This window comes from Pempheris klunzingeri, chromosome 11 (assembly GCF_042242105.1).
Source record: "Pempheris klunzingeri isolate RE-2024b chromosome 11, fPemKlu1.hap1, whole genome shotgun sequence".
Taxonomy (NCBI): domain Eukaryota; kingdom Metazoa; phylum Chordata; class Actinopteri; order Acropomatiformes; family Pempheridae; genus Pempheris; species Pempheris klunzingeri.
In genome coordinates this window covers 4,244,612-4,260,981 of record NC_092022.1, presented here as the reverse complement: position 1 = coordinate 4,260,981, position 16,370 = coordinate 4,244,612, and the positions used below count along the sequence as shown (strand labels likewise).

General features: G+C 42.7%; 1 protein-coding gene across 1 annotated transcript in view; it reads right to left on the bottom strand.

Moving 5' to 3' along the window:
- Positions 1-13,204, bottom strand: part of LOC139210273 (V-set and transmembrane domain-containing protein 2-like protein) — a 44,135-nt gene extending 30,931 nt beyond the window's left edge. The window contains exon 1 of the mRNA XM_070840288.1: positions 13,087-13,204. Within this exon, the coding sequence (XP_070696389.1) occupies positions 13,087-13,204 (118 nt within the window). The remainder of the gene's footprint in view (positions 1-13,086) is intronic.
- Between the last annotated feature and the right edge of the window lie 3,166 nt (positions 13,205-16,370).

Below are 16,370 nucleotides of genomic sequence, written 5' to 3'. Positions count from 1 at the left end.
CTGCAGAAAAAGAGAGAGGGTGGTCTCTTCTCATAGTCTGAGGGTCTCTGGACACACCAGGGAATGTTGGGAAGACATTGCCCAGCAATATTTTATGACTGTACTATAACATCACATAGAAATATTCAGTGTCTTCAGCCTCATTTTATACAAACCATCCAAAATTAAGCCTGACATCACTGGTATCTTTGGAAATTTTGACATTTCCTGTAGAGTTTGAAACTAAGTTCAACAGACCCAGGCTCATTGGCGCGGGCTGTCAGGGTTAAAGCATGACTGTGTGTGTTTAATAAATAATGTATCCCCTCCCTGCTATCCTTGAAACAGTGCTTCAGAAAATCATCAAAATGTAAATGTTTGCTTCAGTATCAGCCACATGAAAGGCACTGTAAGACGCAAACCCTTTAAAGCAATCTTCAAAGTCAGTTTCCCCCATATGCTTGAAGTGATGGGATGCCGCCTGCTGATTATGTGATGGGTTGATTTCAAAGGACTGACACAGGCCATAACATCACTGCACATAGAATCTCAAGATATACTTTCCTCAGCGCATGAGGTCCATGAGAGACTGTTGCCATGGTGAGAAATCAATAGGTTAGGAGTGGGTGTGTGCAAAACAATGATTGTAATTTGTGACCAATAATATGATAATATAAGTTAATGAATCGTATATATATATACAAAGGTAGCAGCAGACAGAATAATTCACTTAAAAAGAAATATGAGAAAACTAACAAGATTGAAAAGATTGAAAAGAGTCAAAGCCATAACTGAACACACTCACAGTCATAGACTGTACAAAAAAAACTGGAAATATCATCTGGGTCTGAAAAATGAAGCCAATGCCGAAGTGCTTTAAACCTGCATACTTTCTACTGGCCAACGGGGAAAGAAAATGACCCTACGTCTCCCTTAAATTATTACCTCAGTTCAGTTAACACTTGTTGAGTTTATGGTCTAATCACTATCTTTGAGTCTTCTTCAATACACCATGATGTTCATTTTGTACATTTTGGTCCCATTTAAAGTAAAACAGATGATAAAGCGTGGAGCTACCTTCTGACTGACAAGTACCACAGCAACCTGTCAAACTGGGTAGAGGCGCAGCAATGTGTATCCACGGCACTGTGTACATTTAAATGGCCGTGAACTTGTTTTTGGGTGTCCATGTTTTTGTGTTCTCGATGTTTTCACCTTTTCGGTGTTATTTTCAGTTCATTAAAGTTAATTGCAATATTTTTTTGTTGCCTACAATGCCCTGTCCAATGTTTGGTTGTTTTAGCCTGTTTTTCACTTGCCAAAATTTGCATCTCATTAGCATCTAGTTAATGTAATGAATGGATGGACCCTACTAACCCAGCCATCTAGCTAGCTACATCCAGCCTTTCATCCCAATATGGTCATTCCTGGCTCCAAAGAAACCAAGATGGCGTTGGCCAAAATGCCAAACAACAATGGGTGACGACTTCTTTTTACACGGTCTATGGTCACAATAAATCAGAATCATTTAACAAGAAGATCAATCTGTCCTGAAGCTCAAGTATTCACTGACTGTTCCAAAATTATTGGCAGGGCAATAATGTAGAATCCAGAAATATTGAATGTACAAGCTTTTTGCATCAATGTGATGAAGTAGTAGGATTCATCAGTGATAACTGGACTACAACGTTCCAGTCAGCACATATGCAGTTTTACAGTGACAACGGTGGCAGAATAACCACTAAAAAACAAATTAAGCTAATGTTAGTTGTTCGAGTTGGCTGAAAACGCCATCTTCCCTGACTTTTCATGACTACTTAATGTGTTTACGACATTCATATGTTCTGTCATATGAATGTGATTAATATAATCTGCTGTCGTAGAAGAAAGTTTGGTTTCACGTCCTCAAGGTCAGTTCCATCATCAGCCAAAGGCATTTCTGCCAGAGTCTGAATGTGTCTGTTTGAAGATGTGTGTTGCAATAACAGAGACTGCAATACGCAGCATCTTCTGGCACACAGTGTGGCTGGAAACAGGGATACTACACGGTAATTTACGATATGTGTATTTAAGTCAGTATTTTCGTTTTCAAGTCTCAGCACGTGTGTTATAAATTCACAGCAATAGATTGACGATGCAGCCTTGTAGTTGCATCGCTGCATTAAATCTGCTATAAAAGCACTAAGGCAGCTTTTTGCAATGTGTGTTTGATTCTTCTAAATGCAACAAATATACATTACAATATTCTTTCCCATTTATAATTTTAATTTGTCATATTTACTGTGGGGATTCATCGTGTAATGTCACACTGCCATACAGCACCAGGACTTGCTGCTGAAACATCGCTCTTGCTTTTGATGTTCGCTGTACACTGTATAGCACCATGCTACAGGCTAAACAGGTCTGAATATGACTCTAGTAATACTCTCGGAACTGTAATAGCATTAAAGAATAATCGATGTCAAACCAACGTGTGACTTAAAGATTCAGTTGCATGGTCTAATAAAAGTGTAACACAAATCAGACGCTCCAGGGAACAATGATACTTCACTAAATTATGTGGTGGCTTGCTGGAGGCTGAGGAGCTCTTTCAGGCTGCAAATGACTGATCCTGGACCATGGATACATCACGTTCCCCTCTTCGCCTGTCTTCCTCCTCCTCCTTCTCCTCTTTCCTCCCTCGATGAGACTGCCAACAGATGAGTCCTGCCAAGTGCCTCCCCAGGAGAGGGGTGTGTGTGTGTGTGTGCCTCTCTAAATCTGAGAGTCTGTGCATGTGTGTGTGTGTGTGTGTGTGTGCGTGTGTCTTTCCACTTTGATGGCAACGTTGGCAGTAATGTGTCTAATGGAAGATAAGCAACACTCTCTCAGACAAGCCTTCACAGCCAAGCACTTCCCCCAACATCATCATGCTGAGTGCAATAGAGGGAGTACTCTATCCCCCCTCCATCTCTTTGAACACACACACACACACACACACCTCACAGTGTACCCTCATGAAAAGATACAAACACAGACAGAGAATACAGACACTGACGGGGTTTGGATCATCTGTCTCAAAGCTGCCTTTATCATTTCTCACACAAAGTCCACAGAGCCTCTCACACACACACAAGGGTTGGTTGACGCGTCCCAGAGATGAGTTTCAGTCATAGAGGGACACCTCAGAGAAAAGTGTTGCTTTGAATCCCTAAGCTCAAAGCTGCCCGCAATCATGTCTCCTCAAAAGTATGTCCCCCACCACCAACACACACACACACACACACACACATGCAAAATGCTTTGCAGAGGACGCGCGCACCAGAAGGCACTTATGGAGAAAGAAAGAGGGAGAGTCCTTGACTGCCGGCTGACCCCGCAGCTTGTTTGTGCCGATTTTTGAAGAAAATGTTCAGATTGAAGGGGAAGGGAGAGGATTCACAGTTTATTACACACGACACCGCGAGCAGCGACGGGAGAGGGAAGGAAGGAGGTGGCATGAATGATGGAAGACATCGCAGGTCTGAGTCCACATTGTCAAGCAATGAGTACAACACCTGAACTGCTGCCATGTTGTTTTTTTAAGGGTTAGACTGATAAATTGGTTGGTTCTATCAGGGAGCTGTGGTACATCTGTCAGCTGGAGTGATGTTTTCATGCTCCAGGCATATTGTATTAAGTCTTTATACAGTTCCATTATTTCTCTGTAAGTTCATTAATCATTTACAGTCCTCAGAGGACGAGGATGCCTCGTCTAAGCTGCAAACCCCAAAAGAATTTGTCTGTTCTATTTGTATAAAAAAACCCAATGCTGCATGGGCATGATGACAGAAATTGCAGTATCAGCCTTTAATATATATTAAATATTTCCATTTCTTGCAACATAACAGCCAACTCTAAAATGTTTTCATATCTCAATTTACCAGAATGTCTTTGCTTACTTTCTGTTTGCAGCAATACACGGAAGCTAAACTACTGGTTGCAGGACTGCGCAGACTTGTGAGGACAAGGACTTGATTTCATTTTTTTTTTAAGAAAAGTAGTTACTAAAGGAGTTAATAACTTATATGAGGATTGGACATTTTTCAACCTTGATTCCCCATATAAAGGCATCAAAAAAAACATTGTGGCAGTGCCACTACGAATGTTTCTGCCAATAAAAATGCACGCCATGTCTTTGAAAAATGCTATAATTACATAAAATCACATAAAGAATACAGGAAGCGGCTTTAAAGTCTGAAAATTTGTTTAAAAAAAAAGTCTACAGAAGAGTAGAATATCAATAACCAAACAGAAACTTTGAGTCTGTTATTCTAGACGTGATCCTGCTCATTTCAGCCTTGTGTGAGAAACTTGCTCTAATCCCCATTTCGTAGTATTTCTGACTTGTGAACCATGAGGCTCCTTCTGCTTTATGGGTTAAGAGTTCATCCAGCGTCTGCGTAGTCTCTTTCAGCTCATCAAGGATACACTTATACCTATGAAATACTCAGTGCAGATTTCTTCATTGATATAGCTGCTCCTCTTTTCTTGAAGTGTCTGTACGGCTTGGAAAGCCTCCCCGAGGCAAGTTTTTCTTTTGGGCTGTGTAAATAAAACTGACTTGATTTGACTTGCCGAGGAGGCAATAGCTCGTATACAAAGTCTCTATTTAACTTTTTATATTCTTCAACTCTATGACTTTTGTGTATTAAAGCAATTGAGCATTGTAGGATCTTTGGCCGATTAAACATTTTCGTCCTCTCAATATAATGGTTTAAGTCATTTAGGACATTTCATGACATTAAATTCCAACATGCATCCACTGTTCAGATACCAAAACACTGCACCTCTAACAAACTGTGGACTGAAATAAAAGAAAAAAAAACATTTATAAAGAACCTGAATGCAAAAAAATAACAGATGCAGCTATTTCTCTCTGTTAATAGCACCGAGTCCACCCGCAGCTAACCAGGTGTGAAACAAAGTTGCTTCTTGTTCAAATCAACAGGTTTTGGGTAGCCTAAGCTTCTGTCGAGCATCACAGTCACCAGACATCTCGTTTATTTTACCAGGCGGTTTGGTTGGATGAAGTCACTTGGATGAGAGCCTGCATGTCTGTCATCTCTTCTCATTCCTCCCCATCACAGCGCTCCAGTTGCCTCATATGATGGCTTTCTGAAGTTTCACCGTCTCGTCCTCTTGAATGTGAATCCCCATCTCCTCGAGCGCGACGTCTGTCAGCGTGTTGAATGTTTTCGTGCCCGATTCCAAAAATAGTCTCAGCTGGGCCGGGTACGGAGACTGTGCCTTGATATTCTCTTCCTTGAGCTTTTTAATTACATCCTGCACCAGTTTCCATTTCTTTTGTGCCCGACTTGTGCAGTCTCGGTTGAAGTAAATTTCCTTGGAACACAATTCTGCCTCGTCTCCATGCTCATAGCAGTTCTTTTACTTCATAGTCAAGAAAGTAGAGAATAATCACTTTCAGAGGTGCTGCGTTATCTTTAAGTTTGGCATTCAACAGGCAGTATCCTCTCCTCGGTGTGGATGTCCAAGTCATCTCTGCGTTGAAGTGATGAGTGGAGAAGGTCCGTCACAAATCCTAACATGTTATGTTTTTTTCCAGTATTCTGGTAACAGAAAGGTCATTGATCTTTCCAGCCAGGCAGTTCTGTCCTCTGTCCACGTCACTCAGCTTTTCCTCCAATGCGTCTGTCGTTTCCACGTGTTCCTGTCTTAGCTTGTATATAAGAGCTGTGTATTATCTAGATTTGTATTTTCTCGATTAATCAATGACTCCTTTGGTCTATAAAATGTCTGAGTATCACAGCTCAAGGTGGTTTGTTCAACTAAACAAAACTAAACCCAAAGACATAAAACACACAAAAAAACAGCAAATCCTCTTCTTTAAGGAGTTGGAACCAAAATATTTTGGCATTTCTGCTTGAAAACTATTTTCAAAATAGTTTGCAGATTAATTTTAGATATGTTCTCCACAGTCAGTCCCTTAGTCAGTCTGTCATTTGGTGGACACCAGTGTTTCACAGGCAGAGTTTGTGGTTTTTTTCTTCCCAACTGCCCCCCTTTTTAAAGCATTTCTTGAGTTTTTGATATAAAGACTTTCCTGCTCATTTTCTGCTGCATGAAATGGATTTAATCAAACAAGTCTGAAGCTGTTGCCACCATTGTGGCACCACGGGAAGTCTCAAGCGAAAGCTTTTTATGTTACTGTGTATTGGAGGGGGAGGCTGTGGTGGAAACTGAGGATGTAGTTTCTCTTCAGTACAAAAAAAAAAAAAAAAACGATAAATTGGGGCCAATCCCAGCTGTCATTGGACGAGAGGCAGGGAACACCCTGGACTGCTCGCAATCTAGAGTCACCAATTAACTTAAACTGCATGTCTTTGGACTGTGAGAGGAAGCCGGAGCAACCGGAGAAAACCCACGCAAGCACAGGGAGAACATGCAAAGTCTGCACAGAAACCTTCTTGCTGACCACCGCACCACCGCGCTGCCCTTATTAGTATGAAAATGCCACAAGTATTACTTTGAGCAGACTTTGCCCATGAAAGGATATGTAGACATGTAGACAAAGCCAGGACACATGTACAAATTGATTGTTAAGTCCTGAGAAAACAGAGCTGTGCATTGTGCGGAGACGAGCTGCAGCTACAGTAATAATTTCTCTCCTCTCTGTAGTTTATCACAAACTGCCTTCCAGCGCTTGTCTTCTCAGTGAAGAGTATATACTGAGGTCAGGACCCAAATACATACCGCTGAGCACCAACAAGCTTTAAAACTGTCAGCCTATCCCTCTTTTCCTCGGCTGCCGCACCCATCCTTCCTGTTTGTTCTGACACTTTCCTTCTTGTCTCTTTTTTCACTGACATTGACAGGCAAATAAACAGGAAGGGAGAGAGTAAAAGCAAATTTAGGCTACATCACATATTGGAAAGATAATCAAGGCAAATTGGGCATCTACTGACTTTGAACAGAGTACAAATATATATGTGGAGGTACTGAAGGTGCTTATATAAAGGCGTTTAAAATGCTTTGAGGTCACCATGAACCAACTCCTATTAATCTCACAATGGTAGTGGATGGAAATAAGCGTTCATTTGCATTTTCTTTTGCCATTTTTTTTCCAAACTCAGTTAAAATTTGCAATACTTTGGGTAGAAGCCTGGCTAATGACATAAAATATGCTGTTTTAAAGCATGCTTGGCATTTTTGCTTGATAAATTACTTCAAGACTACATTTCAAGACAAAAGTTCTAAATTTGCTTGTCAGTGCATTTGCTAATTGTTAATTGCTAGATACCATCCGCAAAGTTTAATTTTAAAACACTCACGGTAATACAGCTTTATTATCTGTATGCTAAATATACAACTACAGCCATCCAATTACCATATTTTGCATAAAGACTGGAAACAGCTAGCCTGTTCAGAACATCTCTGAAGCCCGAAGCTCGCTAATTAACATGTTAGATTTTGTATATTTAGTCCCTTACATATCCTCCTACAAAACATGTTTGCTAATGAAAATTAGTAGAATATGAACATACAGGGTTCACAAAAAGTTAGGGATATTCGACTTTCAGGTGAAATTTATGGAAAATGTAAAAAGTGAATGCTACAGTGATATTATATCATGAAAGTAGGGCATTTAAGTAGAAGCATGCAATGATAATTTTATTCATCTTAAACAATTTATTGAAAGAAAATCTAACAACAGTGGAGGGTAAACGAGGGTAAACGTAAAATTGGGATGTGGCCAAAGGACGTCCACTCCTCTCCTTTCTGTGACTCTTCCAGTCTCTGTATCACTGTTCCAACCTCCTGATGACACTCTGTGACCCTCTAAGCTCAGTGAACACCTCCGTCTGAGGACTTCCTGTTTGAAGCCTCCAGTGTTGAGGTGCTGCTGATCAACTGTTAGGTGTCGTCTTGGTCTCATGATGTCAGAATGTGAACAGCAGGATGAGGAGGACTGTTTAAATACCAATTCTAACTGAAGCAGGAAATGTATTGGTGGTGGTTCATCCTGAAATTTCACCTGAAAGCCGAATATCCCTAACTTTTTGTGAGTAGTGTAATTTAAGAAGCGATGTGGTTGCAAAGCCAGAGTTGTGAATAGATACATTCTTTGGCATCATTAGAAATTCCTGTAGAGTGGCAATTCAAAGGTTTTTTGGCCACGATGATAATGGAGAGTTGTACCTGGAGCGAAACTATTGTATCTGCAAAATTAAATCTAAAGTGGAGCTGTAACGTATACGATGTACAGTATATAGTGTGTAATTGTAAGCAAATTTATGTATAACTGCTACAAAAATGTTACATTTTCAAATACATGTGTTTAAATAAACATTGTTATTTCCTGTATGCAGTTTCTTTCCATTTCAATATTGTTTAAAAATCTCTCTGATGCCATGAAACAGCTCTTTATGTAAAAAAAAAATAAAATAAATGAAATGTAATAAAAAAAAACTGCACACCTGATTTTGAGTTTTTCATTCCCATTCCTCTTCTATACTCACTGCTGCAGTGATAAATGGGGCCGCAGTGACATGTCAATACGACACCATCAGAACTGAACTGTGACTGAGTGGGAGGTGAGCAGCAGACAGGGACATTTGGTGTTTGATTCTGCAGAAGACACGAATAAACCCCACAAGCTGCTGCTGAATGTTTGCCAGCGACGCTGCATTGGCTACTGTTAAATCTTTAATAGTCGAACAGTAGTGTGATGTCACCGTCTCAGTGCTCTAGTTTGCTTTTAGTGGAAGTCCTATTTTCTCCTCACTAGGCTACATTTATCATGCAACACACCCGTCATTAGAAAAGGTAAAATCGAGGCTGTAAAGGAGGCTTAACCATTGCAGGCTGTGATTACATCTGTGCCAGTCCTGGGTTTATACTCGTTCATCCATCTATTATATTCCTCTCAAATAGTGTCACAGTGAAGAGGAGCAGCCATGCCTGAAGCCTTTTAAGGGGCAGACATAAAGCATTCAGTCTTCACTGAATGGTAAATGATTCACCTGTTGAATTGGGAAAAAATGGTTCAAAGCCAATCTAATAATGGGAGTCAGAATGGGACCAGCTTCTCTGCTGATGGAGGTCGAAACAGGGTGAAGATATAAGGCAGAAATGAAGTGAAGGCTCACGGGCATAAATGTCTTCCAAAGTCCAGTCAGTAAAGACAAAAATACATCATGCCATGTGAAAGTGGAAAATATAATTTCAGTCGTTTCAGACTGATGCTGTAGAAGCAGCGATGCGCGTAGTTTGGGCTGTGATGGAAGTCAATAAATGACTAAAATGGGAAGAGCTGGTATTGTTAGAGTGGAACCGCCAACAAAAAAAAACATGCAATCCAAATATTTGTTCGCATTGCTCCTGTTGTCTCATCACAATCTGTTTCCCTTTGCAAAGCTTTGGCGTCTTATTGGTCCAACAGCTCATTTACCCTTCACTGATTAGTTTAAAGCAATTGATTGGCTGGAATAATCTCCTCGCTGGATAACCATGCCCTAATTAGGAGTTAATTGAAAAGTATCAATGACTAAAGCAGCGTCTGGGCAGATGTAGACCGGAACATTATGAAAATTGAGCAAATCCAAACTCTTTTTCTTTCATTTCTCTTTCTTCCTTTTCTTTCCCCCCCCCCCCTCGCTGCTCTCTTTTCCAGCTGGTGCAGTGCCAGAGAGGGAAAAGGAGGATAAATTATGACCCCCGTGGGGCTCGGAAACCACCAATACAAGCAAAACTTACAGTAAATTCTGAGAAAAGCAAATGAAAGCCTCTCCATTTTCCTCAGTTGGACCTCATCCCGTTCATTTGATATAACTCAGGCTGCGACTTCACGTCATAACTATGGATGTCAGACTACTAAAAGTGGTCAAATTTATTCTGCAAATATAAAAAAAAGGTGTTAAAGTGAGTTCAGGAGGACAACCCTCATGTACATCCCTGAATTCTCCTGACTCCCAATCTGCAAATCATTCACTTAATCGCATTCTTATTAGATTTAACTCTATCCTTCAGTATCATGCCCTGTGTTCTGAATGTTCAACCAAATATTACACTGCGGGGCCACCAGGAATTACAGCGCATGAAACTGTTAATGCATTCACGTCTGCTCGAGTTTTAAATCTCTTGTTGCCCTTCTCTTTTCTTTCAGTCTACCCTCAGGACAAAACAAAAACAAGTGTACTGCATATGTGCACACACTCATTTCCATAAAAATCCCACACACCCACTGTTTGAGAATATCTCACAGGCACATTATTCAGTTTGAAAACAGATTCTAATGCATTATGTTATGGATGCGCCAATCTGCCAGGAGATATTACTCATATTGCTCCAAATAGCGACAAAAAGGGGTAACACTAGGTATTAGATTACCTAAATGCAGAGGAATCCTTTAACATGTCGCCTGTACACGACGCAGAACACGTCATCTCCGTGAGTTCAAACCGCGTGACCTGTCTGCGGTGCTTTATGACGAGCGAGAACAGATTTAATGGACAGCCGACACAGCGTGATGATATGATAAGGTATAAATGATGATGTGAGTGGACAGATGAGGAGAATTCTAAGATCAGGATGGACACTACTAAATCAACACCACAAGCATCCCAGCGGGACGCCCCTCTGCGGCTGAGCTGTCAGATGATCCATTCAACACTTTAAGATCTCTGCTGGTACGACCTAGAGACAGGAGCCCCCAGAGAGAGAGAGAGAGAGAGAGAGATGGGAGTCGTATGTGGCATCACATATGACAGCAGCAAGGAAGAAGAAGGGAAGGGAGTCAAAGATCAGGGAGTCAGTGGACGGCCGGAGAGAGATCAAGGAGGACGTTCAGATCTAATGCCAGAAACCATCTTTAAACAAAGGCAGCTGTCACAGCCGCCCCGATATGACCAACTGTGACCATATGGTGCTTTCAAACGGGGCTGCGCTCAACGTGTTCCCGATAAGAGTCCATGTGAACGAACCCTCTTGTGTTATTCTTGACTTCAGAGGAAGTCAGAGGAGGAAATCTTTGTAAAGTGCACAAGTTGTGACGTGTTGCTGATGTTTTCAGGCGACCGTGCAAGTTATTTGTGGATGGTAATTTTATGTCTGAGGGAAAAAAGCTGATATTCCAAGTGGCCTCACATTTCCTGCATTAACGTTACATCACCCGGTCACCACCCGACCTCTGTGGCGTCCGTGTTGCCTAGCAGCATTGCCTCACGCTTGCACGCCAAGCAAATTGTGTATGTGGCTTCCCGTATCGTGACCACGAGCTGGCGAGTTCCATTTGCAGACGGCAGTAGATCCATACTGGGATCACACACTATGACTGAGCAAAACTCCCTAACAGCGGACCACTGAGGACCACGACATGCCCTTGAAAGCCCAGAGGGCAAAAACAAGAAAGTGGAGGATAGGCTAAAGCAATCACTCGACGCTCTGGGGAGTTCGCTTGTGTGCTTTCAACACTCGTAGTTGGCCGTTAAAATTGAAGCTAGAGCCCCGGAGGCATTTAGCTTAGCTTAGTGAAAAACTGAGAGCTACAGCTGATCCTTAAGGACCGACAGTGGGATCTCTAGTATTTGTGGCACATGAGATACATATTTAAATAACATTTAGGTTGATGTGAAAACTGCAATTTGTTCGTCCACTTCTGTTCCTGAGAGGTGTTAATTAGTGAGCTTTTAGAGGTGCTGGAAGGATTTCTAAAGATTTGGACAGAGTGAGACATTTACCCCTGCATCTGGTTTTTAATGCTAAGCTAGGCTAACAGTGTGCTGGCTATGAGAGTGGTATCGATCATCAAGTGTATGTCCCAAAATGCTGAGCTGCTCTTTTTTTTTTTCTTCTTCTTCTTCAAAATGCATCTAATGTTTCTAAATTCTGGTCCTCAGGATGATCCGCTCATTCAATGCTCTTCTCAAGTTTCAGTCCATCACTTTCTGTGGGCGCCGACATGTTGATACCTGACAAGATCATTTTATTTTTTGCAAATCAGCGTCTCGGTTTAAAGGAAATGGGAATCTCATACCCCCGCTTTGAGATTTGATGTAATTCAGGTGCATTTTTTTTTTTTTTTAAATGCTGCACAGTGCAGCTCAGTGTGTCGTGACTGTTGGAGGGTCTCAGGTGAAGCTCGTGGGCCGCATCTGATACTAAAGCACATTCACAGAAGTAGGAAAAGTTGGTCGTGGATCCGCTGCGAGACTCGGTGCCTCGAGGGCACTTGCTGACCATCACCTCCACTCGCTCTCCACCTCCTCCTCCTCCTTTTTTTTTTTCCCAGCCCACACAAACATCACACTGCCGGCAGCCTGACACCCGTAGAGATGGGCAGGCCGAGCCAAAGTCACCGAAACAAACCAGAGACACTTGACACACTGTGTGTTTGTGTCAGTCTGCATGACGTAACACAAGTGTAGACACTGGAGGCCATTTAGAGCTCCTGGTGAGAGGGATGAAGGGGGTGGGGGGGGGGCATCAGAGGGAAGGTTTGGTCTGTTATAGATTCACTAACAGAGAATGATAACTTCCACCCAACAGCTGACATCACCTCTGCTCCATCTGGATGAATCACCCACTGATCAGGACAGATGAGGGATAAGAAGCGCTGGTGAGGAGCTGCAGCTCTCAGAGGAAAACAACAACAACAAAAAAAAACCCACTCAGTCAGTCAGTCAGTCAGTCAGTCATGAGCTGACCACACATCACAGACTGACACACCACCAGTGATAAGGAAGAATCGCCACACCAATGAGGACTCAAACAGTCCGAGCACCGACATCAGAATAAGACCGCCAAGCTAATTAAACGGGAGAGGACATGCACTGACTGAATAACAGGTGATCTATCCGTTGCACGGACCTCAACTCTTTTTCATTACAATGCAGTAAAGCGGTTGCTCTCACACGATCGCAGAGAAACACACATGTGCATTAGTTGGCACACCGTCAGCCTCTCAGCCTGCGCGCCGCTCTTTGTTTAATTCCTCCCGTGCGTGCGTGCGAGCAGCAGATGGCATCACCCGTGCCGTCCCCTCCACGGCCCCTTAACCGTGTCCTCCCCTCGCAAAAAAGGGACTGAGGTGAAAGTGGGAAACGTGAGGCGGATCTCACAACCTACCGTTCCCAGAGATGTGGTTCTCCACCTCGGCGCGTCCAGCTTGCCTCGTGGAGACACCAAGTTGCACGCAGAGTCCCATGTAATGTAAACTCCCCAGCAGCACCCTGAACGCTCCCATGTCTCTTCTGTTTGATCTGCTCTCCTTTCCCCTCTCTGTCGTCTTCACATCGGGTGGGGTGCACGTCGGAAAATGTGTTTTTTCTTTCTTTCTTTCTTTTTTGTTGTTGTTGTTGTTCTTGTGTGTGTGTGTGTGTGTGTGTGCGTGTGTGTGTTTAAATTAAATCCAGGTGACTTGTTCAGGCGAGGAAGGGAGCGAGGTACCTGCGTGAAATAGAGACACGGAGAAGTGGCTGCAGCCTCCCTCGGTGCCAGCAGACTGACTGACTGAGCCTCTGCTTCCGTTTAGTGGGCTCTACATAACGGCGGAGGGAGACTTCTCCCGAATGGGAAGTGCCGCGGCGCGCGTCGGGGACTATGGGCGCTGAGAGGAGTGATACTGAAAACACAGTCAGGAACCGTAAACTTTACGACTCTAAATTCTTAACTAAAGGGATCAAAGCACAAACAGGTTATTATTATTATTATTATTAGTGTGTCTTTGTCTCTTTGCTTTGATTGTTGGTTATTTAGTCATAAATATTTCACGTTATAAAGAACTTCTTTTTCAGTTTTCAGGGGCTTCAAACCACCCATATTTAGAATCAGTGTAAGAGCAAATGCTTTACATACAGCACTGTCACTTTTCTTGTGTTATGCCAGTGGACTGCTACCCTGGAGAGTCTCCTGTGCACAAAATGTCCAAGTCTGATTTGAACGGCGGCTATTAGCAAGAAGCTGGAACTCCTAGACGTCCCATTTATGCCGGCGGCTGCACCACAGAGGTATTAATTGAGTCATCTCACTGTGAGAAGCTGCTTTGGGCCTGCAGTGGGTGTTTGATGTCGGGAGGACGCACATACTGCAGCTGTGGTGTGCTGCTGTCCGTGGTGCTGAAACGCAGCCTCAGTGTTGCTCACATATCGAACTGTAGGAGATAAAATTTCCAATGACAAAGCTGCACTGTGACACGGGCTGTTGGACTTTATGGAACAGTGTGTAAGCGATTGTGTAATCCTCATTGATCTTGAGCACTTTTTCCACAACAGGGCAGCATCGCTGGGGGGATTTTATCCACCTTGTTAGGCAAAAGTGATAAAGAGTGTGCCCCGTTTACTTCAAGGAAAAAAAAAATGTCTTGGGTCTATGAATATACTTACCTATGAATAACTCCTCCATGATTTTCTACATACAGGACATGAACTGTGATGTTGGTTTGTTTTGATAATGTCTCTGGAATGCCCTTCAGATATGGCTCTGATCTTTCCCTGTCTGATCCCCTGAAATCTTTTGATAGAGGCATGTTTCACCACACTGGACATCTGCTTTGAAGAGCAAGCCAGTTTCATAACCAAATGTTGTGGGGTTTTCTTCTAATAGAGCCAGGCTGTAACCCATATCTGAATGTCAACACGCTGATTGTATTACCTGACTCCAATTACCCTCTTTAATAAAAGCCATTAACACAGACGTCCATGTGCTTTTTCAGTTTGAGACACAGCATTCGATAAAATGATGATGGAAATTGCACAAACTTGTTCCTTCAACATTACATAACAGTCAACAGAAAGAGCAACAACAGAAAGGGTGGTCAGAATGGAAAAGTGGACAAAATATTTGACATTTTGTTTCTATTACAGATTGGGATGTCTTAACGATGATCACCAACTGGTGATCAGTTTACCTTTGGGGCATCAAATGGGCACCATTTACCAGGCGGCTTCGCAATATTTTACTTTGCCCCAATAAAATAATCATGGGGAATGTTTTCGCAGTTTCCAATAACATGTAGGGAGCGAGAGTAACCAGTCTGGTGGAGATAACTTCAACGACAGCTGAGCTCAGGCCCTGGGCTGACCGCTGCCGCAGCCTGACAGTTGGACTGTGGCAGCAATTAACAGCTTTGTTAAGAGCCCATGAGTTTGAGTGATGACGGCCTTATGTCAGTGAACTCACACAATTGCATGGCTGCAACACAAGGTTGATGATGTTGAAGAAAAAAGGGGGAATTCTTGATTGATTTCAGCTCTTAATATCGCTGCTGTCTGCATGTAAATTGGCAAAGACCAACCTAACATGACATTTAGGTTTCATCATTCCATGAGATTCTGCTGTCCCGACAAAAGACAAAATCAGCAGCAGAGTTGTTTCACTCTGGACTCAACTTCACTGGGCAGTTAAAGAAATCTGAAAATCCAAATTCAAATACATTCAATTGTTGCAGACCAACTAGAGCAGGGGTGTCCAAACTTTTTTCACTGAGGGCCACAGAAAAACATACAAAGGGCTGGGCCACTCACTAGAAGTGAGCTATATTGCTAACTTTAATCCACTAGAGGTGATGTATATCGCCTCACCTCTAGTGGATTAAAGTTGGCAAAATCAATCAAATGTAGGTAAATTCTGCTTGATAACTGAATATGATTCAAGAAAAAAAAACAGCCTTTCCATTAGTGGGCTTTCATTTATTAGTTGTGGTACAAGCTGGTCTTTGCCTTGTAGGCTCTTGTTCAGGTGATCAGTGAGATCCACTAAAAATGCCAACCAGAGTGAGTCACTGAGCTCATGAAGAGCTCCTTCTCTCTTCAAAACTGGTCCATTTCTGATCTCAGGGAATAAAACCGCTGTAGCACAGAGCCACGACTTAGCCAGCGCACATGAGAATGGTAGAGCAGCCCCCCCCCCCCAGCATCAGCATCAGAGAGGGAAGCTTGAAATAGTCTGTGCTAAAGCCCTGGTACTCGAATTAACAGCCTTACCTCCACTTTCTTGCCCCTCGATGGACACCGTAGATTCCTTTGCGCTCACCTGTCCCAGCTGGAGCCCCATCCATCGTACCTCCACACAGCTCGTCCCATTTAACTCCGATCATGCCAACTGCATCTGGCACAGCTTCAAAAACATCCTCACCCGTCGTGGTGCTCTTTAGACTGCTAACATCAAGCAGCTCCTCGTAATGCAAAAGTGATCGTCATTAGTTATTAGCTGTGCTCTCATCGCACACCATGTCTGAAACTTTCTAAACTCACTCGCTCTCTTACGTTTCCTTAATTCTGCCATGTTGGATCACCTGTAGCAGATTTCTTCTTCTATTACTCATTTTATAGAGAAGCTGCCTCGTTCAAGACCGTTACTCCCCCTAGCGGTGAGACTAAGAAGTACAACACAGTCCAGGGCAGGTTCCATGT